The sequence below is a fragment of the Morchella importuna genome, assembly GCF_003444635.1.
Source record: "Morchella importuna strain M04M26 chromosome Unknown Morimp01GS033, whole genome shotgun sequence".
NCBI lineage: Eukaryota > Fungi > Ascomycota > Pezizomycetes > Pezizales > Morchellaceae > Morchella > Morchella importuna.
This window is the reverse complement of record NW_025763430.1, coordinates 442461-466153: the sequence shown is the minus strand read 5'-3', so window position 1 is coordinate 466153 and position 23693 is coordinate 442461. Positions and strand designations below refer to the sequence as shown.

The 23693-nt window shown below is 43.8% G+C and overlaps 5 protein-coding genes across 5 annotated transcripts; all 5 read right to left on the bottom strand.

Annotated features, from left to right (window-relative positions):
• Positions 1-1612: 1612 nt before the first annotated feature.
• LAJ45_09045 (uncharacterized protein) lies at positions 1613-2705 on the bottom strand (the record flags this gene model as incomplete). Its single annotated transcript, XM_046118591.1, has 4 exons — positions 1613-2097; positions 2167-2254; positions 2326-2370; positions 2436-2705. 4 exons carry the CDS (start codon positions 2703-2705, stop codon positions 1613-1615), a joined length of 888 nt encoding a protein of 295 aa, XP_045968268.1.
• Positions 2706-6399: 3694 nt separating this feature from the next.
• Positions 6400-7590, bottom strand: LAJ45_09044 (uncharacterized protein; the record flags this gene model as incomplete). Its single annotated transcript, XM_046118590.1, has 2 exons — positions 6400-7130; positions 7224-7590. The coding sequence occupies 2 exons, from the start codon at positions 7588-7590 to the stop codon at positions 6400-6402; spliced, it is 1098 nt and encodes a 365-aa protein (XP_045968267.1).
• A 999-nt stretch (positions 7591-8589) lies between these two features.
• LAJ45_09043 (uncharacterized protein) lies at positions 8590-9788 on the bottom strand (the record flags this gene model as incomplete). Its single annotated transcript, XM_046118589.1, has 5 exons — positions 8590-8759; positions 8850-9235; positions 9296-9428; positions 9491-9630; positions 9781-9788. 5 exons carry the CDS (start codon positions 9786-9788, stop codon positions 8590-8592), a joined length of 837 nt encoding a protein of 278 aa, XP_045968266.1.
• A 56-nt stretch (positions 9789-9844) lies between these two features.
• Positions 9845-10487, bottom strand: LAJ45_09042 (uncharacterized protein; the record flags this gene model as incomplete). The annotated part of the gene is made up of 2 exons (XM_046118588.1): positions 9845-9917; positions 10225-10487. The coding sequence occupies 2 exons, from the start codon at positions 10485-10487 to the stop codon at positions 9845-9847; spliced, it is 336 nt and encodes a 111-aa protein (XP_045968265.1).
• An 11665-nt stretch (positions 10488-22152) lies between these two features.
• On the bottom strand, positions 22153-22627 carry LAJ45_09040 (uncharacterized protein; the record flags this gene model as incomplete). The annotated part of the gene is made up of 5 exons (XM_046118587.1): positions 22153-22168; positions 22222-22290; positions 22376-22391; positions 22459-22526; positions 22593-22627. The coding sequence occupies 5 exons, from the start codon at positions 22625-22627 to the stop codon at positions 22153-22155; spliced, it is 204 nt and encodes a 67-aa protein (XP_045968264.1).
• Positions 22628-23693: the final 1066 nt, after the last annotated feature.

Here is a 23693-nt window from a genome sequence, read left to right as displayed (position 1 = left end):
ATTAGCGGGACGTTCATGATAGCAAGAGGACGCTGGTGTGACGTGACGCATATGGGGTCGTGGTGATATGATAGAGGGTATGCCTAAGCTTGCGGGAATTATGTTAGGAGAGCTCGTTATCAACATTTTGGGATCTTTTGGTTTTGACTGACGGGCTAATTATAACTTATTTGCTGTTTATAGTCCTAATTCATGGCGAAACCTGCTGCCTACTACTTGGAATTTATGTTCCAACTAGTAGAGGGCTCAGGCCACAGAACGTGAAAAACCAACTCTTGCAGTTTATCTTTCATCCCAGAGCGCGGGGGTTTACTGCGGTAGCCGTGTCTACGATCTTGTAAGATAAGTAGTAAGTCTCCAAGCCACGTCTCGTGGAAACACAGATAGAGTCACTCTACGAGTAGTGTAGAATCTACGCATATTAAATAGAATTCCGTTCACGTGGATGGGCTTCCTTCATCTCTTCGGAGCTCTAATATGGAATTATGGCTCTTGGTTGTTTAGAAAGCGGGAATGGCTAGGTGCCTATTGCGTGTGAACGTTTTCCATAGGGTCAGAGGGACAGAACAACTATGCGCCGTGCCCGTAAAGAATCCTTAGGAAACCGGCTTATCTGTATACGCATATAAAACCAATGTGAGAAGAAACATGGGAAGAAACGAAATAATCTTCGTGCTGGTAACTACATGTAATATAAACAACCTAAGTGCAACTATAAATTTGGCATGAACAAATCACTCGCAAGAAACAGATGATACTAAAAACGACAAAAAGGAAGGAACAAAGAAAAGAAAACTAGAGTAAGGACCTTATTGTCACTTGAAGAAGCTTCACCAGGCATTGAAACAAGCTTTACAAATCGCCCATACTACGTTATACAACAATACCTCCATAATCCTCTAGTAAATTTAGTATGTGATGGTTCGAAGTGAATGATTAAATGAGAGAGCCCTGTCCCTTATTGTATATCGTGAGGGTTGAAGAAAGGCCCCAAAACAGGAAAAATATTGAGCTGAGATTGTTGTAACAGAGAGAAGACAGAAAATTTGAAAACCCTGGGAGCCTTGAAAAAAACAAATGGCAGTTATTTATTCCCGCTGGAAACCCTTTCCTGGCATTATCAAGGTCCTGAACTCATAAATCATCCCTGGCCACAAAGAAAAGTGTCAATACAAAGTAGAGGGACTTAAAGGTGTAAACATCTTGATAACTAATGTGGTCCTGTGGGCTAGATCTGGTGATTATTTATGTGGTATGAATCCAGCGACTGTAAGGAGTACTAGTGTGGAAATGTTTCTCCTGAATTTTGGTACCTGCAAGCGGCCCGTAATTGTGTGGATAACGTGAAACGTGTTTCAAACCTGGAAACCTGAAGTAGAGTATGGAACTCTTGGATGTACTTTGGGTGTGTGTGGAAAATTGGTAAAATAGACATCAAGGACTTAGAGCAGTAGTAGCCAGAAGTGGGTCCTAGCCTCCAATGGATCCTATCCATGGAAATAAGGGAAACGATCTGTAAAGGGAAACCATGGAATATAAAGTCCGGCAAAATATTAATCCGGGTTCCAGGGGAGAAAAAGTAGAAAAAAAAGAAATAAGCATCGGGGAGACCTTATCGGTGTGGTGTCCTTGGTATGTCCTGGTGGAATTCGTAATACCATCTGCCATCGTTTTGTCGTACGAAACGACCAGGTAGAGGTGCGCCGGAACTATCGCGCGGTGTGGGCGGGCGACCCGAATTCTCCGACGGCAGAATATTGCCAGCTTCTCCATGGTTCGGATTTCCATAGTTGCTTTGGGCCGTTGGTGGAGGGACCATCGGTGGAATGTGCACGGGAGGGATAGGTTCCGGAGAGATGGTACCAGGATCCCGGAAAGGTTTAACATATTTTCTTTCCAAATTGTCGTACCATGGTCTTCCATCAGCCAAATAGCGATAACGTGGATCCCTATGTGGCTCTAGCGCTTGTAAAGATGCTGGTATGGAGATCGGATGAACATATCCTTCAGCAGGTCTCAGAGAGGTCGTACCAAGTGGATTATAGCCATCTGGGTTGTTTTGGTGGCTATGGTTAAACGTCAACGAATCCAAGTAATCTATAATTCAAAGGTTATATTAGCATGCATTTTACCTAATTGGAATCGTAGAAAGAATTATTTCCATACCGGGACCGTCGCGTCCATATCTAAGAGAATGCTGTTGCTTTTCTTTCGTGTACTTTACAGAGTCTTCTTTTAAAGACTGGATTTGAGCCTGGAGAATTATTAGCAAGCATACTTATGTATTTACCAAGACCTGATCATTAAAATTTAAAGGTTTAATACATCAGTCAATGGCCGATAGCCCTTATACAAGAACCCAGATTGTCCCTAGATGTGCATAATTGATTAGCTACCGATGGGGTTATCAACCAGGAAAAGGATTCAGGACATACTTGTCTATTTCCTGGCTTGCATACTGCATTATTCCCAAGGTATCGAGGGATATCCGTCTGTATTACTTCACGGGCAATTCCATCACCTGCTAAAAAAAAAGGATAGTTGTCGGAGGAGGAGTTAACCGGCGGTGGCCCAGAATATGGATGCCCTCCGTTTCTGTTTCTTTCCTGATCATCCGGTGGATTTCCAGGGTTTCCGTATCTGTGGATATGGTTATCTCGACCATATTCGCCACGAGACTCGTAGAAGCCGTAGTTACTGGCCATGTTGTTGTTGCAAAATGAGAAGAAAAAAATGAGATAAATTGAAATATTTATATGTAAAATTGACAGAAGGATAGGAGATAGGAGTAGAGTGACGTTGTTTCTAATATAGTCTAGCTGGTAGACCTGAGAGAACGTATAGAATGTAGCTATTTATTGCTTGGGGATGCCTTCAAAATATTAATCTAGGAAGCCAGAGAGAGAGTGGCAGGATCTAGGATGGAACGGGGGAAACTTATCTAGCTATCCTGAGCTAAAAACAAGGCTGAGAATATCGAAGGGATGAATGTATGTAAGACTGCGTAACTGCTCTCCACAAGCCACGATCGGACGAATATGACGGGAGTACAAGTATCACTTACGCCTTTCGTATACATAGCTCTCATCCGGAGAGGGTTCTGTTTTATTCACCAAGCTGCAGCGCTGGCCAATTAATCATGATCATAAATACTACCGGGAATTGGCTGTATAAGTATAATCTATTAATTACTAAGTATTGATCCTACTTTGTAACTGTGATTGATATGGCGTAAAGGGATTGATAAACAATTGGCAAGCTGAAAAGAGCAATAAGGTTAAACTTGGAGTAAGACTTGTCCCACGATATTAGAGTTCTCGTGACGTCTTTCTGGATGGCGCTCAGATATGATGAATCTGATACCAGCATCCCTGTAACATCATCGCGAATTAGAAACAACAGTGGCGCTAGTAGATAAGTGGCAGCAACATCTCGTTGGTAAGAAACAGTACTGTATGATCGCAGTCAGCTCGACCTAAACCTTTATTCAAGACAAAAGGGCTCCCAGGTCTTTCATCCATGCAAGACCTTCCCCGCATTTTCCCCCGCAACCTCGATCCTTAACTTCAATGGCTTATGCAGACCAATTACCATACATACTCACATGCCACAGAACTGGCGGTGACAATTAACTCGGAAACAATGGACACAGCAGATCATCCCGAATCCCGAAAGAAGGTTATATGCGGCCATTTTATTTTCCGAGGGAGCGATCCAATTCGTCAGTCACTAACGAAAAGTGATGGTAATGGAAGCATCCGGGAGGCATCGCGCATGTATATGCATCAAGGTAGCTATCGTTTCACTACGGAAAGTCGCATTTGGTTTTCTCGCGAGTTTTAACCAGTCGAATTGATAGCTCGACGTTCGGGAAGCGATGAAAGACTATCATAAAGTCTAAGTTATCTGAAGTCATCTCTGCATAACTATCTGAAATCATCTAGTAACAAGCCCTAGCCCTGACTGATTGCCAACTGTGCCACGTGCCATTTAAGCAGAAGCCAGTAAGATGTGGTTTGATTACACGTGGTTATTAACTCTCACGTGAAAACACTCAAAAAAAAAAAAAACGATTCGTCTGGCGAACCCGACTGTCTAGGATAGTTGACATTGACCTTGGGTGTAGGACTACATGAGTGTGGAGCCAGGTGGAATGAGAGTACGTAGGTACATTGCAACAAGAGGATAACTGTTTTCAGTGGATTGAGGTTTGAAAGGCTGGCGTGTGAAGAACTCTCGCTGGTAATAGAATTAATTTAATACGGATACGTTTGACACTGATACGACGTATACTACCAAATTTCTTTGGCCCAGACATAACGTTTACCTATACGTATATACCTAGTTGACGAGAAGATCGAGAAATAAGGTCGTATACATATATTGGTGGAAGGGACATTGGAAGAGGTTTTTGCGCCGATTTCGGTTGGGCCTGGCCACAATAGATTGAAATTTGTGCTGGCTGTGCTCCACCTGGCTTGTTCCTTACCCAATTTATAGATGGATTTACAACTTGTCGAGTTAACACGCCATTACAATCGACGACTTTACTGGTCATATTAGACTCATATGTTGCACAAAATTCAGAATAACGAACGCAATATCTGGATTGAAGATATATATTCTACTTACAATTGGTCAAATGCGTGTTGAAATGAGGCTCAATTACACCGGCCCGAATTGAACTCTCAACTGCCTTGACCAGTGAGAGTACAGCTTTCCAGTTCATTGCCAGTTCAATAGTTCAATTTGATATGTCTGGTAAACTAATTAAGCTGGGGATGAATATCGGTTTGGGTGGTACCACCCAGAACTCAACTACCAACCATATCGAAATCAACATCACATGTTGGGTCGTCTGTAAGCCAATCACCGTGTAGTATGCACGCGGTTGCACGTTGGTATGTCGCACCGAAAGTCACAATATGGAGCCGGGAGATAAACAGAGCCATATCTTCATAATTACAAGTAAGTTAAAGAAATACGTATCGTGTAACATCCCTTGATCGGATTTTCTGTGAAACCAATACCGCAGAATCTCAGGAATAACGAATCGAACTGGGCTGGAATACCACTTACCCATTGGTCAAGACGACCAAAAGTTACGCTTTGGGTTTGTCGGATTGAGGCTCAACAAGCATTTGACCAATCCGAAGCAAAATATTCCAGTCCAGTTCGATTCGTTATTCCTGAGATTTTGCGGTACTTCACTTGATACTTAGGTAAGTGCATAAAGTAATTACAGTACAGCAGCACATCGCCATGTGGCAGATAGGCAGGGCCCTAGGGTCAGTTTAAAACCTTAGGCTCATTCATTCCAGCATTTATTCTAACCCGAAGTTCCGCTAACATAGTCTAAGTAATGTGGTGGATAGCTGTAGAACGTTTGAGGCGGTAAAGGAGAGCCGGATTTCGTGACCGCACCTCCCTATACCGTTATAATTTCGGAAATATCGAATTGATCTGACTGGAGAGCTGTACGTAACTCCCACTGGTAGAAAGGTGCTTGAAATTTATGCCCTGAGTTTAGATATGAAGGATTGAGGCTCAACGCCAATTTGACCAATCCAAACAAGGGGAACATCTCTATTCTACAGCGGTGGGTAATAAGTCATCGGACGACCTAGCCACAATTTTGCCTGCAAACGCGTATTTTGGTGGCGTTCCGTCTGATGACTTATTACCCATCGCTGTACTTCGATTCAATTTTTCGGCATATAATTTATAGTGGGGTGAGTAGCAGAGGAAATCATGTGTGATACGCGTGTTGAAAGACGCCACCTCATCGATGAGGAGATTTTCGAGGAACGAGACAATATCATACATAGGAACGGATATCTTAAGCTGGATACTAGCTTGTATTGTTTACTCTACAGAATCCCTACTTAGTCTTTCCATATCGGAGCCAATCAAACACACCCAAAGCCCGCCAACTACATGTAAGGACATGACCAGTAAGCTCCCTAACGCTCTGCCGTTTTCATGAGTGCTTAGAGCCCTGTCTTGGCTTCCTTACCATATATGGTCGCCTTGGTAGCCAATAGCCCTAACCCATTACCCCCGACCTTCCAGCTACATACACAGAGTATGTTGTAGCTGAACATGCCGCCCTTAGAGCGTGGGTATTACTAGCTTCATACATCTCCTTCATAAAAGTTTCCTTCGAATTATTAAAGTACATTATTTCTCAGAACTTCTTACTCCGGGGTTCTTGGCTTCCCGAGGTACGGGGGCAAAATCCTACCAAGAAATCATTGGCTCTGTCAGTGCCGTGACCAGTTGATCGTGTCAAGTGCGAGACGTTAATATATGCCAACAGAGTACATGATGTGGATTAAGAAGACGGCATGGCTTCTCGTATCATTAATAACCAAATCTAAACAGACTTATTACATGTATCTACTCTAACCTCCTATATCCTTGGATCCACACCCTCACTGCCCACCATCCACCAGCTGCACCCACCAACAAGGCAAATAATATACCCCGTCCAGTTCCTCCCAATAGCCATGCCAATACTCCTACAAACACTTCCAATTTCCTAGCTATAGCCCTTCTACCCCTCCACCCCTCCTGAATGCCCCACGGGGCCGCCAGTTCCACCTCAACCGGTGCTTCAGGAACCTCTACATGCATGGCGACGACCTGATGATCCGACCCTAGAATTTGCGGAATCGACGTATAATTCCGCACTACCACTCCGTCGGCTGGTAGATATAAGATCCGGTCCGTCCAACTAGGCCAGCGGTTCCTACTCCATCCCCAGTACTCTCCTTCATTGTCCTGCCGCGAAATTACGTACTTGTACGTGGGTGGGAAATCAACCTTCTCCTCCTCAAGCCCTTGGAAAGCCCTCCCAGCCTCTCGCTCGATGCTCAACTGATCCTGTAGGAACAACTGTAGATAGTGCGTGTTGTCATTGATCCTGTCCTGGGGCTGCGGATACACGAGATAGTCAAGCTCTCCCGGTCGGGATGAAGAGGTACGATAGTTGAGGTCACCGCAGATAAAGAGGTGGGATGATGGGGAATAGACACTCTGTTCGTCGCCTGCCGGGTCGGCAAAAACTAGATTCTTAACGAGGGATTCCCAGTTTGCATTCCGCGCGATAATATTGTGCTCATGGGGTGCTAGATGAGCGGAGACGAACGTGAGTGTCACGGTGCTACTGGGGTCCGATGGGAGACTATGGATTAGGCGAACACCAACGGCGCCTTTATTACCCATGGACAGGAAACCGAGGCCGACGGCTGCATAGGTTACCGACTTTATGAGAGCGGGTTTACGTGCGAATACCATTATGGCGGTTAGGCCGACGTTGTTATAGGCGGTAAGGGCATAGTCCTCATTGAATGCTGACCTGGTGGCAGTGCGGACAGCTGTGGTAAATGTTGCGTAGTAGGATGTCAACTGTGATCCTCCGAGAAATGAGGCAGCGAGAGGGGCGATCTCCTGGAGAGAGATGACTATTAGAGAGGGAGGCTCGGAGGAGAGGGGACTTAGTGCGGAGAGGAAGTGGGGGGACAGAGATGAAGGAGGGTGAGGGAGTCGGGCGCAGTTGTAGGTGGTAAGGTACAGCGAGATAGGCATGATGGTGGGTACAGAAGTGTGTGTAGATTTGAGGATACCCAGATGTTAGCTACAGGTACATGTAGTGTCGAGGGGGGGGGGGGGGGTGAGTGAGGGTTGGTGAAGCTGAAGATGTGAGCCTTGGTGTTTGTTTGCATCATGACGCAAATGTTAGGTTGCCCTGTCCAATTAGGAGCTCAACACGTTGTTGCTGGGTTACACAGTTACACACACATGGTTAGGAGCCAATGATCTTGATGCAACCCTAACGTCTTGGCTTTAGGGATCCTACATACAAAATGCAACTTCCCAGAAAAGAAAAGAAACCGACAAGGTCCGTGCCGATCATGACGCTGGTGTGCGTCCCGATACGATGCGAACAGGGTTTACTTATCGATAGGGACAGCTCACTCACCACCACCACCCACCTCCGCATACTCTACTCTAGGGTGCTGACTGTCGGCTCAGACACACACACCTGATCCACGAAAGACAACGAAGGTTCATGTTTTGAATCAAACTTGCTGTCATATGAAATCCTCTACAACCCACCCCCCCCCTTCTAGTCCTGATGTAAATAAACAATTTGCTCGTCCGGCCATATATCGAATACACACAGTTTATCTCCCTCCAACGCCCAATCTTTCGTTGTATGTAGGTACATGAATGAATGAGTTCAAATATTCGGAATTTAGTTTAGTACAGTAGTTTGTTTGATATTAGTCGCGCATACGCTCCCAAAGAAAGAAAAAAAAGATACAGGTGAAAAAGAAAACTCGTAATAATAGCAGTCAATAAGAAACATCTGAAAACATGCTGATGATGCACCCACACCCCACCGAAAATTTTCCATCACAAGAAAATATATCGCTCAACATAAAAATTCAACCTCATGAGAGAATCGAACAAGGGATTGGAGATAGTGAAAAAGGAAAGAAAGAAAAACCCTCGGATTCAACTCCGAAAAAGTCTAAGTAGTCGTCACATCGTTACAATACCTCCCCATCCTCTATGGGTCGATTAATAGTAGTACCGGCGGCGGCGCCCACCCGCATTGGCATTGCTCCTACCACTCTCGATAATAATTTCAGTGCGGGAGTCCTCACGATCCCAGTCGAGAGTCCTCCTCTCCCGTTCCCTGTCGCGTTCCCGGCCGGCGATCGATTCATATTCGATATCCCTAACCCTCTCTATACGTGCAGACGTCGAATCAGCCATATCATTCTTAGGACGATGAAATACGAAAATCGGCTTCTTGCTCCCTGTAGTGAATAACTTACGTCGTCTGATATCGGTAGTGAGATCTGTCAGTTCCGCGATCTGATCACGGTGCAAGTACTCGAAGATGTAGTAGAAGAACTCTGTCTCCTCATACTGGTACCCGCAATCCTCGATTGCCTCCCTCGTCACCAAATCTTTCGTGATCTCAGTCCACAGCTCGTTTCCGAGTCCTCTTGAACGTCTCACTCCATTATCGCGTCTCCAGCTGGGGGCTTCCTGTTCCCTTTCCCTCGCCATGTCTACGGTTACTCTTCTGGTCCCGGCCGGGACATCGATAATGGCGTATTCAGATTCACGTTCATCGTAGACACTTCCTCTGCGGCCTGTTCGGAAGGATGAGTCGAGGTTGAGGTCAATGTCACTGCGGGCAAAACGTGAGTTGATACTGCTCCGGGATCCGTTAGATCGGTGGCCGTGATGGTGTCCGTGACGGTGTTGTTCATGCCCAACACGACCAAGAGAACCAAGAGAGGCACCAGACCCATAACGACGGTCACGGTCGTATAGGTCGTCGTAGGAGTATTCACGTTGGACAGCTCGGGGGCGCACCGCTACCTGGGCGGCAACATTCACATTGCCTGATAGTTTACCGCCCTGTTAGCTCGGCAATCTAAGACCAGAAAAACAACAAAAGGCCTACCATGGTCGATATGATGGTGCACATGGTGGTGTTCATGCTCCACCACTGGCTCCTCAATCACTGATTGACCTCCACGAATCATAGCTCCTTGCTGGGAATGAGGGCTTCCAAACCCATATCCAGGTGCGATCGAAGTTAAACTATTATTATCATCATATGAGTATCTCTGTAATTGATTGTCATAGCCTCCACTACTATTGTATTTCTTCTCGCGAACTCGGTCTCTTTCTCGGTCGTTGTAATAAAGGGGAGGAGGAGAACTATAGGTGGAAGTAAGAGGAGAAGTGTACCTTGCCATTGTTGTCGTTTAAGTTCTGTGTTTATTCGAAAATACGAGTGGAAGAGATAGGGGTTTTATGGTCTTGTCGGCACTATGAGTATTACTGTACTGACGAATGATATATCACGCAGTGGAGCAGGAGATGTTCTGGTCTTGTTGATTAGTTTCAAAACTTTCTTTTATGGGGTGAGAGGTGGGATTTTTTGGGGGGGGTTTGGAAATAGACTGTTGAGGGGTTATGGGTTTATGAGTGGGCGGTGGACAGTGGGGTATAAGTAGCAGTACGGATTTAAAGCATGTAGAAGCAGGCAGGGAATAGATAGGTGCGGATTATGTATGTGTGTGTGTGGGCATGTAATGTGATGGGAATAATAAGTAGTATGAATAATAAGTGGGACAGCTAATAGGCAGTAGAAACCCAAGCTTCATCCAGGCGGATAAGGTGTTTACTCACATCAAGGGGATTTCTATTAGTGTGGTAGAGCGGCAGGTGTTGGCAGCGGAGAGGATAATTATTGAAATTCTCAAAAGAGACAAAGTAGACAAAAGCGTTACTGTGTGATGGATGATAGAGAAAAGTAAAAGCCCATCAACATCAAAGGGCAGGGCACTTATATGTCTGTTCCGTGGTATTTTTTTCTCTGTGTTCTTTGAATTTCTTGGAGCATGATGATGATGATGTCGGCGGATTATTTCCTTGATAGCTGAAACCTGCATGGAGGGAAGTAATAATAATTCTTTTCTTAGGTGGTGGTGGGGTAGGTCGTAAAGTAGGGTTGCAGTAGAACTGATGCAATTTTGCATGGGTTTGTGGTTTATTTGAGTTGTTGTTTTGTTATTTTCCTTGGAAGAGGACTAGCGCGCTATCAAATACTCCAATAAGAACGCGTAACCACTTGTGTCTACCCGCCTTGGTTCTTCGAACTAGTCTGGACAAGGTGGAAGAACGTAACATCATTTATGTCGTCACGATGGAAGGATAGCAGAATCCCCGCCAAATCTGTTTTCTTTCCCCTCCCGGGACCGGCCCTTGATCCCTGGATGAACCTAACCCAAAACAAAATTGACAGAATACTCTAGACTCGAGTAGAGCAGCTGCTAGATGTATCATAGCTCTGAAGCTGTTTCCAAGAATTTTCTCTTCACGGTCTTAATTCATTTGAGTTTCTACTTTACCGCCGCCAAGTCTTCCCACTAGGAATTTTACTGTGACGAAATATATACCGCTCCCACGCACCCCTGTAAATCCACAAGCCAGACAAGGAACATCTCTACCTAAAAGCTTATTATCATTTTTTTTTTTGACACGTAGCAGATGTTTACTGACGTTCTTACCCAGCCTTGTTTGAATTCTTAGATCCCGTTTGACAGTGACAGTGATATGATGTTTATCGCTACGGAAACAGTAGATCTCGGTATCATGGAGATACTCTACTCATAAATCTACCTCTTCTTAAATCTTAAAGCTGGCAAGCGAATCATTTTGACCTCTCTCTCTCTCACTGATATCATAGTTATATAGAAAATTAGAACCTGCTTCTTGTGTCTATTGTTTTGGAAGTTAGAGAATCATCATGAAGTTCCCAGGCCGCCTCACTGTGGATTTATTTGGAATGCAGCCCCGCTTAGTTAAGTGAATATGGTTAATAAAAGACCACGGGGTCCATTTATCTGAGTCAAATCCTTAGAGTCGGTAGTAGGAACTCATGACCGATAGTCCAGGATATCCTCTGTCCGTTCTTTCAGTCCGTGCCTGAGCGTCTTTACCCTTCCTGCTCCATTACCAAAAGCAAAGGGGTTAGAAACAGAACAGCGCATCCAGCGTAACCTGTAGATCTCTGCGGCAGATGAACATTTCACACATCCACCGATTTAATCGAGCTCGTGGGATCTTATGGCAGAACCGGTTTGTGAAGTCAAAGCTCTCAGGGTGGGTGATATTCGTGAAAATCCGATATGCGGGGGTACGTCATATATTAGTGAAAGCCAACTTTCCGCTGGAGGGGTACCAATATTGATGAGGAATATGAGAGAGAGAGGAGGTACTTTAGTGTGATGAGTGCCGTGAGGATCACTTTTTAATTTGAACTTTTTTTCGAATTTTCGGTTGGGCGTTTCCTCTCAGGTGAGAGTCGAATGAGTCGTGTTGGCCAATGCGCGGTACAGTGCAGATGAGATACGAGCTCTGTTTTCTCTTCTCTGTTCCTTTGACTCTAATCTATCCCACCACTATACCTCTCCACATCATTTTAAACGACACCGCTATGAATTTGCAGTTCTACTCTACTACCCCTCAGCTTGAGTGTTCCATTTGAGTACCAGTACATACGCATGATGGGATGTCGACTGTCACACGAGATAGAGAAGAGTGCAGATGGGGATTATGAGAAAGGTACATATCACCTGCGACAAGATTTTTGATTCTGAAGAATTCTGTGTGGGCACTGCAGTACTAGTGGTGATAAGAGCGCTAGAGTCATCGATGCTAGCTATGGGATTTGGACAGAATCAGATGAGTGTGTGATGACTTGGTTTCGGCTTAGGACTAGTGAGGTGGGGTTCAAAGCTGCTGTATTACTTATCGGTAAAGCTAAAGGAAGGGGGCCACACATTACCTGGGTAGTCCAAGGCCTGAGATTCGAGAGTCAATGATGAATGCAACACAATCACTCACCGCAACCGCAACAATAGAGGCCGCAATGTTGTCGACAAGAGTCTATTTAACTTTGGAGATAGATTCGAATATGGAAGCTATGTTATTTTGTCATCGCACATCTCAGGATAGCGGTTTCATAATTCTACCTATGAATTTTATTATCAATATAGATCAGGACGATATATTGTACCTGATTACTCGTTATTTTTTGGCGTTTCCGGACTGGACTGGGTCTACATACCACCACAATATGGTTATGCACAATTTTTGCCCATATGCAGACGAGTAGCTGACTAGACTAGTATATGCCCTAATATATTGCAGAGATGGAAGTACTCACAGGACCTTCGCCACACTAGATATCTCAAGCTTATCCTCGGGAAAAAAGGATGCCGAGACACGCTGAGTCGGGCTGTATTGATACTATCCAACGCGATCTCAAGCTCTGATGCTTTTAGATGACGAGACGAGCCATATCGAGCAGGGTGGTTTTGCAACCCGGAAAAAAAAAGGTACCAAGTCCCTTACCTTACATTCATGGAGAAGAGAGATAGATTAGTAATATAGGATAAGGAGTGTTATACTATTATGGTCTGGAAAATTATCTTCTCAGTCACTAATTATCCAATGAATGTTTTGGGGGTACAGAAGAGATCATAGACGATGGCAAGATGTGAGAGTTCTAATCCCTAGATCTATAGAGGGTTCTTCGAGCCTCTCTCTTAATACTACTAGATGAATCAACACCGATCTATACTACGATACCGATTTGATAAAGTATTGTGATTGATGATCAAACGACCAATTCCTGACCCGCACATGTACGCATACACGTTACCATATCACTTGCTGATATACTTTCTAGGATATTCGAAGAAGAAATTTAATACTAGTGAGTGCATCTTTCTGATACTAATTGCAAGGTTATCCAAGTCTCTCAGTCTGGGTTTCCGTTGCTAACGCTAATTTGTATCTGCTTTAGTACTTGTAGTCAGAGCTCGTTCGGGGCAAGCTAGATTATAACGGAACTTCGAAACGTCGGAGTTGTGACACTTGCATTATCACGATCGAGTGCTCCGGCCAGAGCCTGTCTACATGTACCTTTGAATATCTTACATAGGAATGAAGAGACGGCCGACATTCGGCCTAGCCTGAAAAATGGCCCGAAACTCTACCTAGAGATCGAACTAGGCAAACAGAAGTTAAGGTACGCGTACGTCATTATAGCCTTCAAATAAACGTTAGAATCAACGTCCTAACCCCCGTTTACGCAGGCACAATGTACAACACAAACAGTCATGAAATTTAATTGTACGTTTGTGTCATACATTTACTTAAAGGCACAGATGCGACGAATTGGACCCCACGAGAACAAAATACTATGCAGTGATACGGCTTGTCTCCGTCCAACCCAGAGGAATTTCTCCGTGCGGCGGAGTTCTGCAGGCATTTATATGGCGCAAGCGGTTCATCCCTAGCAAGATGCATACCCAACGAGTAGGGAGTGGGACCACATGTGCACAGAGCCCAGCCTGGAAGTAACGGCGAAGAATTTTGGTCTCTTTTAGAACATTCATCGTGCTTCGATCTCCCCATATTGGTGGGCAACGCGGCCGCAGCGCCGGAAATGATTAATATGCCGGAAAAGGAAACATGCACAAGAGACAGCAAGGAGCACCTCTCCACTATGATGTTACGGAGATAAAACGTCATTAAGATGGGGGACTGCAACAGCGCATGCCATCTGTTGTCTTAGGCGCGAGGCTGAGATTTTCTGGCAGCCTGGTTCATACACGTCCAATGGCGTTCCGACACCTCGCCAGGGGGGTTATTACACATGTGATCATATGCAAGGCAGTGTATCTAGATGGCGTTATGATGGCGTTTCATGTGAATACACCTTTTATCGGTACATATGGAATCGTATTTTGAAATAATTAATTAGGTTTAATTCCAGCGAACCTACAAATATTGTCCGGGTCATTAAATACATGTATGTTTGTTTATAAGTAATAAACACCGAAAGGTTCGATAAAAGATATATTGAATATTGATGTTCTAAGCCGAACTTTTGATATATATACATATATTTACTCACAGGAATAATACACACCATCAATGATCTTATAGATGTTAAAGAACGATATCAAACCTTATTCCGGAAAAACCCCCTCCCCGGTTCTGAATGAGGCATGATTGGAGAATTCAACTACCGGAGTGCAGTTACTCTTATCCCGGCGGTCAATAAGTGGTGTTTCATCTTCCTAGATTTTCCTATCACATATATAGCTATTATATACAGATACGACTCGAAGGCTTATTTTGAGTATAGTAAATCTCTATTCGGTGATTTGTTTAAACCTTGTGAAGCTACGTATGTGCCTCGATTGTAACACTTATAACGGCATCTCACTTAGATTGCTCGTTTTATTCATAATCAAGCTTACGTTGTACCTTTTCAATTGGGAATATATATATCTGCTACATTTACGTTGGGTTCTAGCAGAAATACACCTTGTTCACTCTATGTATACACGCCTTAATATATAACTATACCCATGCTTCTTCCCTATCGTCGCAGATATGAATCTATAATATACTACATGCACTTGCGTATGCAACTAAATAATCCGGTACTTTATACACATACACCTACTCTATAGGTACATCATTGATAATTGACATGATACCACCATGGATCAATATAAGGCCTGGAGGTATACTATCTACATGTATAGATCTACTTATCAATGATATCAGATACATGTATATATATGTATTTATTCGCATGCGACCATCCGCGCGCCCATATGCATCGGTACGTAACTAGCAGTGTATACGTTAGACCTACACTGTTCCCATTTATGACCGGCCAGGCACTGGGGATGATCAGCTAATCGGTTAGGTAGTCTGCATCTATTCATCAATATTTATGCGAGTATTGTACATGTTTGTGGTGAAGGAGAGATTGATTAGGGGCATAGTAAGACTCGACATGTACAGGCATACTCCGAAAACCTGACCTAAGAAGTACTCGTTCATGATCAACGGAGGCAACATGACTTACGAGTAATAGCTTCTAAAGCATTTCAATATTGACTTAAGCTTTCGGGCATACAACCCTGGCCATGGTCCTAGGCTATCCACCCCGATTTCGGGCACAGGAGCTGCATATATAATATGTGCATATCAACGTACCTAAGTACTACTACTCCACCACTATGTTATGCACGCAGATCCGGTCCATTCAGAGATATTATGTAGGTACGTACATACCTAAAAATCTGTGATGTCATGGTGCGCCGTTCTTCGTACCCAGTACCAAGGTTGAACATGCATAATTACATACCTAGTTAGATCGGGGATTTAAAACACGTACATCCTACAAGAGCTATCGTATGAGGGTCGCCAGTACGGCCAATTATTATGGCCCTGATCCAGACCTGATGCGTGCGGCCTATAGTAGCTGTAGCGCAGCTAGCTAAGGGAAGTATTGGGTTTCGAATAAAGTCACTCTGGTATATATTTGAAGACTATGACTCATATTCAAGCACTGCAGATATATACCGATATCGATGAAAGGCATAAGAATTAATTGTCTTGATATCTGATCAATTGAATGACGCCTCTGAGAAAAGAAAAGAAGAGAAACCGGGTATCCCGAAACTGTGAATTAATGCTACTAGACATGTAGTACCTGCAGTACATAAGTTTTACCAAATATCGATCCGAGCTAAATTAACGAGAGCTAAGCTAAGCTAGAAACACGTACACCACAACCATTATCAGAACAAATTATTGTCCTTTAGAACACCTACTAAGAAGGCCGTTATCTCTCCGAGGTTTCATTCGCTCACCAGTGAAGCAAAGGCCAGGTTGTGATATTAATATCACTAGATATCAGCGCTAGCTGCAGGTACACACAATTATATAAAAGACTAACTCAGATTCCTCGAGTACAGCTCCCGATCTCATACATTGATCATGTTCAACATTCTAACGTAACAGCTTTACTATTTTGAAACTATGGATTACTTGATGTCATCCTCTATCTCTGACCGGGATAATTTATGTGGGTTGGACACTAGAGGTACCGCACTCCATCACAACCAAATAAATAAAAGTTAACAACCAACCAACAGAGTGAAAAGAAAGCCAAAACAATATCGCAACCGCAACCCGCAACTATTGATAATTAGAAAACACTAAAAGTACCAAATCTCAAGCTTCGACGGGAAGGCTGGTAAAGAACGCCTCCCATAAAACTTTTTTTAACCCAATCTAGACCTAGCCAACCAACACCGATGATCAAAATACAACCGAATCAAGTAACTAAAATTTAAACTACCATCCCATGGCCATATGGACCTAGAGAGAAAGTTTTATCAAGGGGAAATGTTGGAAACGACAGCCAGGTCGGCCTGATCGGCACTGCATCTTTCGACAGTACAGGCACGACAACGAACATGATCACATTCGTAGCACGCAACATGAACGGAAAGAAGCATTGGGCTAGTATAGCGACCATTGGATATGCATATATGGCAAAACCAGATAGATTCTTGAGATAGATGTGTTCGTGGTGGTCCCTGTTGGTAAGGGATGCCGTGGGCGGGTGTACTCGTTGGTGAAACAGAGGGTGAGCAAGCATTGACCTCTAGCTCTCCGGCGAAAGAAGAAGAAGAAGAAGAAGGAAGATTCATACTCCCGCGGGAGCCGTGACAATCCTCATTGAGGGTCACATTCGCAAACGAGCCGGGGGAGCCGTGACAATCCTCATTGAGGGTCACATTCGCAAACGAGCCGGGGGAGGTAATAGCAATATTGCGGACGACTGAAGACATAGCCTGCAGAGCTCAAAATCTTTGGCAGAGATTAATGAATGGGAAGCCCAAAGGTATCTTGAATTATCTTCGAAATTATTGATACTGAAACTAATATAATACGGAAAGGAGTGTTTTTGATGTCCTAGTCGATGGGTGATAGCCCAAAAAATGATTTTGGATATATATAGGGTGATCCCAGTGGGAGGGCCTGTTGATGTGTTCTCCCAAGTCCTTTACGATTGAATATATATTAATTCTTCTTCGAAGGCTAACAATTAGCTATGCATTTCGGCGTAAGAATTCTCAGTACACGGAGTGTTGTGAGCATCAAATTTCGCTCCGACATTAAGGCAGCAGAACTGCTGCACTGCCTGTTGCGCACGGGAGGAAGAAATTATCCAGTTCTCGCGAGCGAAAGTTCTTGATCTGGGCTCACAAGTTCATGATCAACTAATAGAAGGATAACAGGACCAATCTTTGGTTGAATATTTGCTGCGCGAACAGGACCTGAGGACTTCAGATGTCAGATTACACACCTATCGCCAGGCCGAACTTATGTCTCAGTGAGATGCCAAAAAGCCTTCACACCAGGAACATGTAGGGCTTGCACGATCTAGCCTGGGTAAACCATGGTACTGGTGACTGTAAGACACTGTTTCTCGACGGTACGATTGTCGTATTATAAGGCTGCACTTTTGGCGTGCAATTACGACTACCACTCGGAAGGGTTCCGTCATCGCACAAGCCTAACGTCTAGACATCTTTCGATAGGAAAAGAATACGCCCAAATTCCAGAATACTTGGATCCCTTAGAGGGCTGGGTTCGTGATTCGTTGATATCCCCTTTACCTTCGAAGTTTCCCGGCATCCCATATATATATATATATATACAGTTAAACAAGGCTAAATTATAAAGCTCATTGTGAGCTATCACCAGGCAAGTAGGACGATTGTCGATATCAATATTTTGGGTTCGGGGAAGAAGATCAGGGTTACATGATCCCGGTTTCTGCTTGTTCTAGATGGCCGTCCTAGAGATTTGTTTCGAAGGCATACATAATCCTCATATTATAATATCTATGTCTTGGCGCTACGCATCCAAAAAAAAAAGAATCTCAGAGCTTCACAAATCATGAAGACGACATCCATCAAGAAATTATCATCTTGAGTGGTCCCCTATCTCGCAGGCCATGATATCTTTGGTCTCACTCGATAAACAGTACCCAGTGCGTACTATAGAAGGATCGTTTTATAATTAGCAAGACAGGTAGTGATTTGGAGTGTAGGTAAAGTTAATTAACCCTATCTATAATAAAAGTAAGATCGGTGTATAAGGATGAGTAGGCTCGGTCTATACTAGGTGAGTGATATCCCATGGAAAGGTGAACCTCAACATGTTCAAACGAGTGTATAGTCATCGACCACAATATATGGGGTACAAATCGATATCGAGTGCACTGTCACAGCACGGATGTCTATCTCGGCGAGAATAAGTGCGATATACACATATACGGCTTCTAGAAGCTGGCTTTGTGTAAACTGGGGGTTCAAGCTCACGTATATTCTGTATGTAGGAAACCGAACTTGGTAGGACAAAATTGGGGCTGTATATTTACCAAAGCTAGCGCGCGACGAACTAATGTATCTAAAGAGACGCAAAGTCCTGCCCAATAGGTCGACAACTGCCATATTATATGGTTACTCTTAAGCTCGTTGTAACCTGAGGCTTAGTGCCTGAACTGGCTTTTCGGTAAGCCGTGCGAAGATTTACTTCTGATATATATCGATATCCGATTATTTATAAGAATTTAATTGGTTTTGGGGCTTACCCAGGGGTATATGTCTGTCACTAGGGTAACGGTTAGCCTTATATGTATGCTGTCAAAAAAATAATCATCACGATAGCGTAGACTTCGCGAGCGTCCCAGTTCCCCCTTCAGCTTCTCCGATAAGCACAGCTGAGGTACGCCCAGCCTTCCTCCCAATATCAACTAACTAATAAAGGGAATCTATGAGGACTCCGAGGACCGGCCAACCCAGTGCATCTAGTATATTCGGACGGTGCGCAACTGACAATAAGTAGCGCGCGGCTGTGTGCGCGCGATAATGACCAATATATCAGTGTATATATGATTAAGCTGAATTCTAGAAAACGCAGTTAATAGACTCTGGGTGAACAGAAAACCCACATTATTCTTGTGCTACAGAATGGCATTATCTTCCCTCTTCTGGTCTATCGCGGACGTCTATGTATAGAGGTTAAGCTTTGGCTGGTCAATTCCATTAACTTGATTGGCTGGCTGATCGCGCATGATTCATCAAATGCACATATATGTGCGACCTTTCGGATATGGTACAGTCGCATCTCACTATACCGGATCTCAATATCCCGGATCCCTTGCTGTCCCGTACGAAGTCTTCTGGGATTTTAATTCTCTTACTGCAAAACCAATTTGCTATCCCGTATGGGAATTGTCTGATTCTTGGCATCCGGCATAGCGGGGTGCGACTGTACTATCATTGTCACTTTTAGAAAAAACGCAATGCAACAATACTTTAGCCAATTGCAAGGCACTATATATCCAAATATAAAGATCGTCGACTCAATATAATGATATGGTGGTTTTAGCTTCTGGTATCGGTCATATGTCTTGGATTGGAGGGGAAAGTAGGTAAATTTCTTTGAGAACCGTCTTAATTAACTAACAAGGAAAAGAAAGAGACAGATAAGATGATACAAGTAATTTAAAGAAAGGAAACATTTTTTCTCTAGCGCCACAATCCATTTTCAACATTTCTCCCCAGCGCCACAATCCATTTTAAACGTTTCAATTCCCCCAAACAGTACTTAATATAATATATCATCACAACACTACTAGTACTCTTTTGGGCAATCAGGACAAGGACGATGGCCGCATACTAGGCAAGAAACCGTGTGGGCTATAAGGTATGGACCCGCACCCTCCTCAGGAGCGCACTCATGACAATACCATATTCTCCAGGCGGGAACTTGTATTATCCCCTGTCCCAAACTCCAGGAGAGAGACAGCCTCGAAGGGCTCGTGGTAGAAGGATTTTGGAATTGCGTTTCGTCATGAAACTGTTCGTCGACGTGCGCAGGAACAATCGTTGATCCTGATGGAAGGTTGTTTTGGCACATCTTCGAAGATTTGGGTAGATGACGATTTTCTTGTTCTTTTCTTTGAAGGAGTTGGACTGGAGTATTCTTTAGAGGAATAAGCTGAGTGGTAACCCTTGAATTGTTTTCGATTGTGGCTTTAGGTTGAATTTTGAGGGACTTGAGTAATGGTGGATGAAAACGATATAATTGACTAAAGTAGCAGCTTCTTTTTAACTTAGATGATATGGTATGATTGAGATGGAGTATCAAAATACTTCCAAGGACGTTCCATCTCCTATATATATTTGAAGACTGTTTGGCTTCGGCGTTGGAAATCATGTGGTAAAGCCTTAAAATGTTTCAACGCCGGCCGCTTTGGGGGACGGCGTTCAGTCATTTCTACGCACAATCTTACGAACAATTATCTAGAGCGTTATTGAGAAAAGCGCGCATATAAGGCTCAGGACCAGTGGTTATATGAGGCGAACTTATTACTATACACCCCCCCTTTTTTTTCCTTCTTACTTCACCGTCGATCTCACAAGCTTGAGGCCGCAGCAGCTTTTCTTGCTTACGGGATCATATGTCAAGGCTGCACTGATGTACGTTTGAACACTAAGCCAACAAGGAGTTAAGCTACTTCCAAGGACTTTGGGAGGTCATCATACTTTAGATACCAACAGTATTCATCTGTGCTACTCTCACATCATTTTGCGAGGCGACAACTTGATATTCAAGCCTTGCAATTGGGCGCTTCGTTACAACAAATTTCCATTGATACTATCGCTATGGACTTATTCCAAGAGATCAACGTAGTAAGGACCTATCCTCCTTGTTGTGAAAAGCTAACCTATATGATGGCAGATATAATTATATTAATCATAAAAGTCCCGATGGTCTAGTGAGATTTTATTAATTTATCTTCGAGCTTCTCGAGTTATCGAATTTAAGAGACCATATATATATTACATCATGAGCTCGAGAAGATAAACGGATTATCTGTACTGAGCTGAGAGTTCATACTTACTTCTCAGACATGGTTGATAAAAGAGGGAGAATAAAGTCATCTGAGTACTGTATTTTTCACATATATGCAGTACAGCCAGCTAGAGATATTAACTTTACGAAGTTAACCGCGCCGGCTCAAACCAGAAACACCGCCAGATTTGGATGTGAGTACTTTGGGTGTATATCGTTATCTGTACAGGTAGTACTGAATAATTGGAAATGACTGCCTCCTGGATTATCCTGCCCACCATATATATGGCCCGGCCTCCTTGTAACTTGTCAAACTTGAACATCATACTAGTCTATACTGGTTGCTGACTAAACCTCCCCCAAGATTTTATCTTGCAGCCCCCTAATACTAAGCCACCCCCCGAATCATCGAGCCCGGGCTGCCATTTCCACTTTTTGCGGTAATCAATTGGGGGTGTAAATCGCCACAGGTCCAGAAGAACTTCTGTGCCCACACGTACGAGCAAGTGTCGTTCTAGTCCGTGGTGGCAGGACTTCCAGACGTACATCTAGAAGTTCCCCAAGTTCGTATCTCCGAGGCGAGCATTTTTACTCCTTAATTATGTATCTCCCTTGATTCTCGGTAGTGTTCGCACTATCAATGAGCTAAACGCGAGAATGACCAGGAATGAAGGCGGAGAAAGGGTTAAACCCTTGATGCAGACTGATCTCCGCTCACCGCCCATGTCCTTCACACCTCCATGGACCTAGGGCGTACGTTGACGTTGAATTATGCATATATACGGGATCCAGCGAAATGGTCTAAGCCTTAATTAGACTAGGTAAGTCAGAAAAGACTTTTATTTAAAGCACGCAACGGCTGCTAATCACATATATCCATCCACAGAAGAGTTTTCAGTGTTGAGAGTTGTTGACTGTTCACGCGCGTACGGTAATAACCTTTTGGCATGCAGCGTTAATAATATAGACCATGGCCCTATCATTGTGATTGCACGGCATTGACATACAAATCTAGGCCTCATACCCTATTCCAAGGCTCACTATATTTCAACCCCCGAGAAAAGTACCATGCGGATATTATGACTGGCATAGCCTCGAGATAGGTACTTTGGCGCTGGGTTGAAAGTACTTGAAGGTTCGATATTGTTTCCGATTGAATGAAAGCTATAAGAAGACTAGAATAACAGGTGAGGACACGTTTAAAGAGATGAGATATGGTTGGGTATGGGGTTGATGCTAACCTTTGTTTTGAAAGAGAGTGTTTTTCTATGGCCATGGACGGGATCTTAATCAGAGATGCCTGGTCCCTCCCATCCGACCCTGGCTAATACAACGTCATGCATATGAGCAACGTGGGATATAAAACTCGTGATTAAGACTAGGCTAGCTGACATAAAAGTCGCAACAACAACATATATCCTCGCGAGATATATACTGCAAGATTTGTTTGGCAATGCTTCCAAACTTACATGAACACGTTTTGGAAAAATGGCACGATAAATTCCATTGTCGCTTTGGGAAACCGTATCGCCTCAATCCTAGACCATCTAATAGCATGCATCTAAACCTTCGAATCTATCAATGACTCTTAGAGATCGACCAACGGAGCAGTAGCGAGTGGATAAACAGATGGCGGGTACAATATTCAGGCCCGTGCAACTCATCCGAAGATCTTATTTTATTAGGATGTAACTAAAAGTCACCTCGAGAAAGGCTGGGAACGATACTGTATGATAAGTACCCTTCCAATGTCTATCTCAACAAACTGGCTCTGTCTTTCAGCCTCGTGAGGTAGCATGGACATTCGACTAGGTGTTCTAAAGCCTTTGAGCTATATTTTTCTTTATATTTATCGATGACAATGTGCAAAAAAGGAACACGTTTCAAAGGACCTTTTGATACTACACGAGACGTCTCCCCGTCGACACTGGTACATGGCTATTATGAAGCGCCTCGTGCTTTCATAGGTTGGTATATACAGTTATATATATACTGAGTACTCCACGGCAAGACTCCGTTTGGTTCCCAGCGTATATTCACGTTATACACCCCATATATCCTCCAAGCATCACCGCTATCTGGCCGATGGTTGAAGTGAGGAGGGTCAAAGCGAGGAGAGACGATGAATTCGTGGCTAAGGAGCTGCCCGGACACCGGCTTGGTCCCCGGCGCTATAAGCTAAACGTGTAATATGGATCTAACTGGGCTGTCTTCCTATAGCTAACCAATGTCAGTTTTATAACACTCTGTTCTCAGGTCAAGTGAGTAAGACGTTCAAACGTTCTCAGGCTTGGGACGATATGTATTACATGCAATTGGATGCTCGACACCAACTGGCTCAA